Source organism: Lupinus angustifolius, chromosome LG15, assembly GCF_001865875.1.
Source record: "Lupinus angustifolius cultivar Tanjil chromosome LG15, LupAngTanjil_v1.0, whole genome shotgun sequence".
In the NCBI taxonomy this organism is placed as follows: domain Eukaryota; kingdom Viridiplantae; phylum Streptophyta; class Magnoliopsida; order Fabales; family Fabaceae; genus Lupinus; species Lupinus angustifolius.
In genome coordinates, this window is record NC_032023.1 from 7,605,586 (window position 1) to 7,615,347 (window position 9,762).

Genomic DNA, 9,762 nt, shown 5'->3' on the forward strand with positions numbered 1-9,762 from the left:
ATCACCGTTGATCGGACACGCTAGGTCGGGATTGAGACCACTCTCACCTGACATGCCGCCAACAACGTACTACCACCCCTACAAATCTCATCTACCTTCCTGCCAACACGACAAGGATAGACTACTATACAGCTACCAGACCTGCCACAAGTTATAAGTCAACTATGCATAGAGTACAGGTCTGCTAAATCCGCCTGACACAGGAAAAGCAATCCTTGCCATACTAGAATGGTCGACCATGCTAATAGTACCCACGAGAGCCACATCATCCATCTCTACCATTATAAATAGGGGTCTCTCCTAATAGGAAGTATCTATCAATTCATTCATCACTCATTACTTGTCATTGTTACTCTTACTTCTTGCATATTGCTCTTGAGCATTATCTCTCTAGTCTCATACTGACTTGACCGTCGGAGAACCTTTTCAGGTACCTCCACTAGTAGGTCCAAGCCAACCGCCATCTAGAAACCAGAAGAACTCTTGCTTGAGCCACCAATACGACCACTCTGATCAACCACTGAAGAAGATTGGCACCGTCTGTGGCTTACCTACGCCATGATAACCACCCGAAACCAAGCAAATCCCACTAGTCAGATAGAACCAGCACCCACAAACATGCTTCCCAACCACCATACACCTTCCATCAACCCTCCATCACAAATACAACCTTCACACAAGGCTAGCCGAAGCCACCACACTACCTCAGAACAACCACCAGAAACCACCCAACAACTCCTCCAAATTCTGGAGCAATAGGAAAAGGTAATCCAACAGCATGCCAAACTGCTGGAAGAATTTTGCCAGTCTAAACCAAAGTTGAATTACAGACCGCTAGGACCGGCCATCCTCACACGTACTGTCGGAGCATCCCACCCTATCTACAAAAATCCCTTACAACATTTTCGGCCATGTGACTGAATATTGTACCCAGCTACAAGACACCATTGAAGACGTGATACAGGTTGGCCACCTGCAACACTTCATCTCTAGAGTAGCTCAACAAAGACGATCACCACAATCTCGTTGACCCAGTCCCCTGAAGAGGCATCCCCCCAAAGAACTCAATTGGTCAATAGGAGCCTAGTTGACATCAATCGGTCAATAGGCTTGCCACCCCTCCCCCCTGATTTCACTGATAAGTTGAACAACAAGAAAGTTAGTAAGCTTTTCCTATACCAAGGGAGCTCAACAAACATTATGTTCCAAGATTTGTTTGAAAAGATAGAGTTGCGCGACTGAGACCTGTTACCCTGTGAGGATATGTGAATGTTTGGTTAACAATCATTGACCAACCATGAAGCATGACAATTCAGACTAAGTTCCCGGTCATTGATTGTAGGTCAGCCTACAACGCCATCTTGGATCGTCCAACACTCAATTGTCTAGAGGCAGTGGTCTCCACACCACACATGTGCATGAAGTTCCTCTCTTATGATCTTCGGGTATGCATGGTGAGGGGAACATCATAGTGCCAAAAGTTGCTATCATTTGAGTCTCCCTTCCAGCCAAACAGCGAGAAAAGTGCCACCTCGACAAAAAGACATAGGGTTGTGCATTTGGTTGAGCTGGATGCCTAAGTTGATGAGGGAGAAGGCCGCCTACAGTTAAAAGGGGAGAAAACCTCTGCACACCTCGGGCCACAGGAGGGCAACACACTCCCAGAGATCAAAAAACTTAAGCTAGTGGAGTGTCTAAAAGCCAATAAGGATGTATTCGCCTAGACTACAGCCGACATGCTAGGGATTGATCCTACAGTAGTTTGTCATCGTCTGATGACCAACCCTGGGGCAAAACTGGTCGCTCAAAAGTGGAGAAAAATGGGGATCAAGAGGACAGTAGAGGTCACCCACAAAACCACTAATCTGCTAGAAGTCGACTTCATCCGAGAAATCACATACTCCACCTGACTAGCAAATATAGTGTTGGTGAAGAAGCCATCTGGAAAGTGGCGAATGTATATGGACTGTACGGACTTGAACAAAGTGTGCCCAAAAGACCCATATCTTCTCCCTCACATTGATTATTTGGTGGACAAATCCTCAGGTTACAGTATTTGTCCTTCATGGACGCTTACTCGGGCAACAATCTGATTCACATGTATCCACTAGATCAAGAGAAATTTGCTTTCATCATTGACCGGGCGGCCTACTGCTACACCGTCATGCCATTCGGTTTGAAGAACCCATGGGCTACATACCAGCGAATGATGAACAAGGTGTTTGGAGGCCATATTGGTTAGCACATGGAACTGTACCACGTCTCCATCCTGCAGAACATTTTCAAACAGCTCAGAAAATACAATATGAGACTTAATTAGGAGAAATGCACCTTCGGTGTTGAAGCTGGGAAATTCCTCGGGTTTCTGCTAACCAGCCGAGGATTAGAGCCTCATTTCACCAAATGCCAAGCATTTATAGATATGAGAAGTCATCAATCAGTAAAAGAAGTCCAACAGTTAAATGGTCGGTTAGTCGCCTTGTCCATGTTCCCCAATCAGCTGCCAAACATTCTCTCCCACTTTTCCAACTACAGAAGAAGAACAAGAAGTTTGAATGGTAAGATGATTGTCGAATGGCCTTTCAAATCTTCAAGAAGTACTTGGTTACCCCGCTTTACTCACTAAGCCAATACATAGTGAGATGTTTTACAAGCAAGACACTCATGGTGTAGAGCTCAAATATCAGTGGTTGGAGAAAGTAGCAAACGCCCTCATGGTGGCCACCAGGTGACTACGGCGGTATATTCAGTCCCATCCCACAATGGTCAGAACCAACCAACCCATCAGGCAAATCTTGCACAAACCAGAGTTGGTCGGCAGGATGATAACATGGTCCATTGAGCTTTCACAGTTTGATATTCGGTATGAACCCCGAAAAACTATCAAAAGGCAAGTCTTCTCAAACATTGTTGCCGAACCATACAACTGAACAATCAGGGCAGACTTGGACAATCTATATGGATGGATCTTCAAACCCTAAGGGGAGAGGGGTCACGGTACTATTGGACAATGACCGTGGGGTGACCATCAAGCACTCACTAACGTTCACCTTCTCAACCTCAAACAAACAGGCCGAATATGAAGCTTGTATAGTCGGTCTGCAATTGGCCAGAGAAGTTGGCATTGAGAAGATCGTCATCTATAGTGATTCCTAGTTGGAGGTTTCATAGATAATCGGTGCTTACCAAATCAAAGACACATTATTAGGTAAGTACCTATCAAAGGTGAAAGATTTGATGATTATGTTTGAGGAAGCCACCATCCAGCATGTTCCGAGAGAACAGAATGTTTAGGCACATACCCTATCTAAATTAGCCATCATAAAGAGCCCCAGTAGCAATCCGTTGGTCATTTAAGGTACGATCCTTAAGACTAGTATCATGGCCATCAAGCAAGTGGAAATCTCGGATGACAAGACCAACCCAATCATGAAGTATCTCCTAAATGGTGACCTCCCCGCCGACCAAAAAGAGAAACAAATATTGCTCTGGTGTTGCTCCTGGTACACCCTTACCTAAGGGTCATTATATGTTGAGGCTTATTCGCTCCTCTCCTCAAATGCCTTGGCCCCGATAGGGCACAATATATCCTGAAGGTAGTTCATGAGGGTAGTTGTGGAGACCACCTCGGTGCAGCTTCCCTGGCAAAAAAAGGTCTTAAGGTCGGGATATTTCTAGCCAACAATGGAAAAGGATGCATCAGAATAAACCAAGAAGTGTACTCAGTGTAAGCTATTCCTCGACTTCCATAAAGCCCCACATGAGGAGCTAACTACTAGACTAGCACCTTGTCCATTCTGCAGGTGGGGCATGGACATCCTGATGTAAACCCATTGGGACCTAATATCATTGAAGACCATTTACATGGCTTGGGAGGACCTATGACTCGAGAAAAGACCAAAAAGGCTCAAGAAACACTTCGACAACTTATATTTTCCATCATAGAGACAAGTGCAAATGGGACCAAGCAAGATGAGAAGGCTTTAAATTTCATAAGCCTAAGTGAAGAGCTCAAGGAAGTCTGCGGTTTAACGGAGGAACCACCTTGATCTCTTTAAGTTCTTACATTAGTAATTAGGATCCTAAATAAGTGGGATGATGTCTTAACCCACACTAGCTTAGGAATTTTTATCATGTCTTTAAATTGATTTCATTTAGATGCATTTATTTTAATTAAGGTTATGTTTCTGTTAGGGTTGCACGACTAAGCATTGGAGATAGCATAAAAGAGCAAGGAGATAGAACAAGGAACACATCACGAAATTTAATCTACCTAAGAATCTACACAACTAGAAAGTAGGGGGTGAAGAGAAGAACTCAAAGTCATACGATTACAATGTAGGGGACTTGATCCACACGGCCAACAAGAAATATCATTTAGCAAGACATGAATCTCATCTTCCAACATTCAAGCTCATCAATTCAAAGATCTAACAACCTAAGGAATTTGGCCAACCAAGGAGAGAATAAAGCCAACCGAATACACCACGGAAGATTAGATTAGAAATTAGATTATATTAGGTTATTATCTTTTCAATTTTTCTATTTAGGGTGATCCAACACAAGTTATTTTCTCTATTTATGAACCATGCACACCATTGAATAAAATACATGGAATTTTATTTTGAATCTTCCATTGTTAGTGAGTTTTCTCCTAGCTTCTTGGTTGAGCCAAGGTACCCGTTCTTATCAAGAGTTCATTTCTCTTGTGGCGAACTTCACAAGGCTTATCAAACAATCCCATTGTTTGTGGCGCCATACCATCTCAAATCCCCCAACCATATTCTTAAACACTTACACAAATACTTAACCAAATTCAACTTCAAAACCGCAATACATCAATTCATTCCATTCATAATCAACTTCACCATTGTTCATCAATCCATCATCAATTCCAGATCATTCATTCCTTTCCATCCCATTCAAATTCTAATCATCAAATCAAAACTTTACAAAGCCAACCCGAAGGCTAAAGTGAACATACAAAGTCAAGGCAACTATAATATCATCAAATCAAACCAGAAGAGGACTTTCACAAGAAATGATCCTTAAACTAAGACAATCCACAAAGAGGTTGTCATCAAGTGGACATCAGAGCCAGGTTCTTGCGTGAAAGTCACAAAAAGAATATCTTTATCAAAATAAGACCTAATGCATTGAATTTGGGACAAAACCACAAGTAAGTGCAAATTCAATTCAAAAGTTCTTCTCTTCTACTAAAATTCTTTCTTTCTACTAAATTATTCTTCTTCTACTCAATTCTTTTCTGTGGCCGAAACACCTTACCCCACAAAACCAAAATTAACCACAGAATACATCAACCAAATCATTCCACAAACCTACAAAATCGTGACCTAAACACTCCTACCCTACATACATCACAAAACCATGACCTACCCTACAAAACCAAATCAAATCGAAACACAAATCATCCAAACTAAAACCTTACTCCCAAAACCCACACAAACCGAATACAAAACCAATCCCTAAACCAAAATTACAACAAGCCGAGACCAAAACCTAACCCTAACCTACAAATCTACCCCAAACTGATCCAAACACAAAAATCCACACACATCCCAGCCGAGCCACAAGCCAAATCAAATTGGTTATCTTGTGAACTTGTCACACGTTTTTTGTACTTAACTTGATTAACTTGACTCACTCAAGAATCAAAGGAGAGAATTTGAGATAAAATTGAGGGAGTGAAACACTTAAACACTTGAGATAAAATTGAGAGAGTGAAACACTTAAACACTTGAGAGAAAAGTGAGGAGAGTATAGTATGGCTAGTCCAGAAGATAGTGGTTCACCATTACCACTCAGGACAGTCGTGTTACATGCTATGATGCACACCCAATTTCAGGCTTTACAGAGACAAATGGATCAAATGAGAATACATGTTGATAGGATGCTAGATGGTGATTCTAGTAGTGATGTAGACCATAGGAGGAGGATGAGAAATAAGATAGGGAGGTGTGAGGAGGATTAGGGTCGTGGTGAGAGGAGAGGGAGACATGAGGAGAATGAGTATAAGGGAGGCTATAGGAGAAGGAGATATGAGGAGGAGGATTATGAGGGAGCCCGTGAGGGAGGTGGTCGTGGTGAAAGGAAGACGAAGAATAAGTTAAAGGGGATCAAAATAGAAGTCCCTACATTCTTAGGACTAAATAACCTTGAGGCCTATCATGAGTAGGAATTAAAAATGGAGCAAGTGTTTGAATGTCACCATTATAGTGAGGAGAAAAAGGTGAAGGTGGTTGCCCTAGAGTTTAAGGAGCACGCTATGGTATGGTGGGTGTCGCGCCCCGATTTGCGGCTATGCGACCTCTTAGAGTCGTCACTACATTTTACGGTTGAAAATGTAGAAAAATCTTTAAAGCCCAATCACATTGGGCTTTTGGATTGTGATATCCAGGTTCGGGAGTCAATTACGGATCGAGGAAGGTATTAGCACCTCGCCCGCCCGTAATTAAACGGTACCCTTGCCAATTGTATGATTTAAATACCCTTGAATTATTTAAATTTAAATTTGTATACAACAAAATATTTATTCATTTTTATTTTTAAGTATGACAAGAGGTTATCTTGCTTCTACGTATCCCCGGGTGCAATAGGGAAATCAAAATTACGTAGTTCTAGTTCGAAAATTGTTTGATCAGTTTGGTTAGTTATTAGTGATTTAGAAATATACCGATATGTTTGAAAGTATTGATTTATTGAATTGACTAATTTGAAATTGTATAAAATATATATTCGTTTTGATTTAATGAGACTAATAGTTTAGAAACGGTGTTGGTCGTAGACCTTCTCTCCATTTTCAGGGGAGTTAGAGACGACTCGAACCATGACCTTACTATAAAAATCCCATAAAATTTATTTGGTAAAATAGTTTCTAATTATTTATACAAATAGAACTTTAGCGATAAAATAGTTTATTAATTATATATATATATATAGTTAATAGTTTAGAGATGGTGTTGGTCGTAGACCTTCTTCTCATTTTTTGAGAAGTTAGAGACAACTCGAACCATAATCTTACTATAAAGAATCCATAAAATTTGGTGAAATAACTTTACTAATTATATAGGGAACTAAGTGATAAGAATTATTTGGATTTGGACATATATTGGATTAAGATTGTTTGAGTTTAATTATATATAGAATTAAGCATAACAAAAAAATTACTCAAGCAAATTAGTATAATAAAACACAAATAAGAAATCAAAACAAACATACGTAAAAAAACAAAACAACCGAGGTGTGGCATACGGGCTTTTAAGAACCCAAAATCCCAAAAGGGATTCCCTAATGCCCTTTTCTTCACCAATCTTCTTCTCCCCTGGCTTATATTCTCCCTTTCCTTTCCTTTCAATGATGTTAGGAGGGGGGTCGCGGTTTCTCCTTTTCTTAAATCCAGAAGGGATTCGAATCCCTAGTCTCCACTCTCTCCATGCATCCTTTATGAAGGTTGGACAGGGTCACCGGAGATGGTTTCCCTTCTTATTTTCGGGGTCTAGCAACGATGATAAGGTACGATGTTGTCTTCTCGCTTTCTCCTTCTTCTTCACTTTTCGTTCTTATTTGATTGGTTTTGGTTGCTGTTTGGTTTTTTCAGTAGGTGAATTAAGGGAGAATGAAGACGGTATTGTGTGGTGGCTCGCGGTGGTTTTCCAGATCCGCGGGAAATCGGTAAGGGACCAAATCCCTCATATTGATATTTACCTTTCTTTTATTGCATGCTATTTTTGTTTGATGATATGCATATCAAAAAACGCATACGGGTTGATGTTAATCTGGAAATGAATTGTATTATTTTGGTTTAAGGTCACTGTAATGCATTGCTTCCATTATTATCGCTTTACGATTTACCTCATTTTTTGTTTAACCGCGTTCTGATTTAATTACACAAACCTATATGCATTACCTTTCATTACAGCGATGTACAGTCTTGTTTGATTATTATTCTAGTTTCGAACCATTGATAATTAGTTGTAACATGTCAGATAAACGTAACCCAGGAGGCAAGGACAAATGGTTAGATAAGGGGTTCCGTAAGGACACATGGGTAGGTCACTTTAATATTTGGGTGTGCCGATAGTGTCACATAAGGCTATTACAACCAAGAGGAGACATTATACCATAAAATATATGTTGTATGCTGATTTTTTTAAGGGCAGGAACAGTAGAAAAATAATGACATTAACACACCAACCATGAAAATTACGAAGTCTGAATATGGATTTTAATACTAACCTTAGGTAGCAATTTGGTTTGGCTGTATGGTTTTACCGTATTATCTCTGAACTTGTGCTTCCTTTTAGATATCTCTCTGATTCTGCTGAGTGATGTCTCCGTGTGTATCTATTCCTGAATTCATGTGATGCACGTGCTATATGATTTCTGCCTGCTTCAATGTGTTACGTGTTCTCTGAGTTGTTATGTGTATATGCAGGGATTGCTCTCTAGTTGTTATATGGTGTGTATGGTTGTGGTATGCTGATTTCACAATGTATGTGTGATATGTATGTGTTCTCCTCTCTGACTGTTATGTTCATATGTATGAACTTTTCTTCTCCTCCCTGCAATGTATGTTTTGACTGCCTTTTATAAGGGTCTTGGAGCTGATCCAGAGCACCTCTTAGGCTGCCCAAATAACTGCTGGCAAAATTGTAACTGACATCACAATAACACTGCCATGCATCTGTTTCATACCACTTTATTAGAAATCATGCTGAGTCATGGCTGACTTTAATTTTGTGCCTGCTGAAATCCATGTCATGGCTGGTTTCTAAATGTATAACTTATCCTTGATTGCCATTTATTCAGTAACTGTCCTAGAATATGTGCATGATTATCATGGATTTAGCATCTTTTTAGCTTCCCGTTGTTGCTGATGTTTCTCGCTGGTTGCATTCCCCTTAACATTCCTAATTATAACGTTTTTACTGCTTGTGAATAACTGTCACTTGTGATGAAATTATAGCATTGATGTTTCGGGCAGGTTTTCATTTTCATTTTCCTAAATCTGTGGCATCTTTTGGCAATGCAGCAACTTGATAAGTTGCACGAGCAAGGGCAGGTGAAGGGAAGTTTTTAGCATAAGTCTCTTTGACTATCCTAAAATCCTTCAAGTCAGCCAATAAAATTGGTGCTTTAAAAACCGATGAGTAGCTAGCACCACCAACTTTAAGGATTTCTCCCACATTTCTAGAAGTTGCTCTGTTTGATTATCATAGATGAACCGTCCAGTCTGAGGAACAAAGCCAAGAACACCTGACACAACTTTATGGATCCAATGCTGCAGGGGCCTTTTCAGTTTGAACAACTTCCTTGGTATCAACATGAGTAGAGATATTTTAATCATAATTGTAATCAAATAATTCATGATATTGTAAATAATTCAGTTTGCACAACTTCCCAATGATGCAGGGGCCTTTTCAGTTTGACCAGCTTCCACCACCATAATTGTAATCAAATAATTCATTTCAGCTTCCAATCTCGTGATATTGTAAACATGATATTTTCCTTCAATACTACTCCCATATCATAGGCATTGTGTAATCATCACTGTCAATAACATGAGTATGTTACCTTATATATCATATACGTTATGTTAACTTGGATTAATGCTAAAATGCCAAAATCAGGTCTACATGAAGTGAGTTGGGCGCTCTAAATTAATTCAAATTTAGAGGACGTAGTTGATTTTTGGGCCTTACCCGCATACGAATCATATCCAACTCAATTACATGAATGCTC

General features: G+C 40.1%; 1 protein-coding gene across 4 annotated transcripts; it reads left to right on the forward strand.

Annotated features, from left to right (window-relative positions):
* Positions 7,275 to 9,550, forward strand: LOC109327865. Of its 4 annotated transcripts, none has more exons than XR_002105356.1 (3): positions 7,275 to 7,533; positions 7,619 to 7,692; positions 9,005 to 9,550. XR_002105356.1 is itself a non-coding variant. In XM_019561039.1 (2 exons), the coding sequence occupies exons 1-2, from the start codon at positions 7,312 to 7,314 to the stop codon at positions 9,098 to 9,100; spliced, it is 477 nt and encodes a 158-aa protein (XP_019416584.1). In that variant the 5' UTR covers positions 7,275 to 7,311; the 3' UTR covers positions 9,101 to 9,550. The 4 variants fall into 4 exon arrangements, 2 of the variants coding, with proteins under 2 accessions (XP_019416584.1, XP_019416585.1); XR_002105357.1 differs by having other exon boundaries at positions 9,053 to 9,550; XM_019561039.1 differs by having other exon boundaries at positions 7,275 to 7,692.

Bases quoted from the DNA above. Each gene is read 5' to 3' on its own strand.
- LOC109327865 (XM_019561039.1), top strand. From the start codon at position 7,312: ATGCCCTTTTCTTCACCAATCTTCTTCTCCCCTGGCTTATATTCTCCC. The intron at 7,693-9,004 runs GTAAGGGACCAA...TGTTTCGGGCAG, and splicing joins TCCAGATCCGCGGGAAATCG to GTTTTCATTTTCATTTTCCT.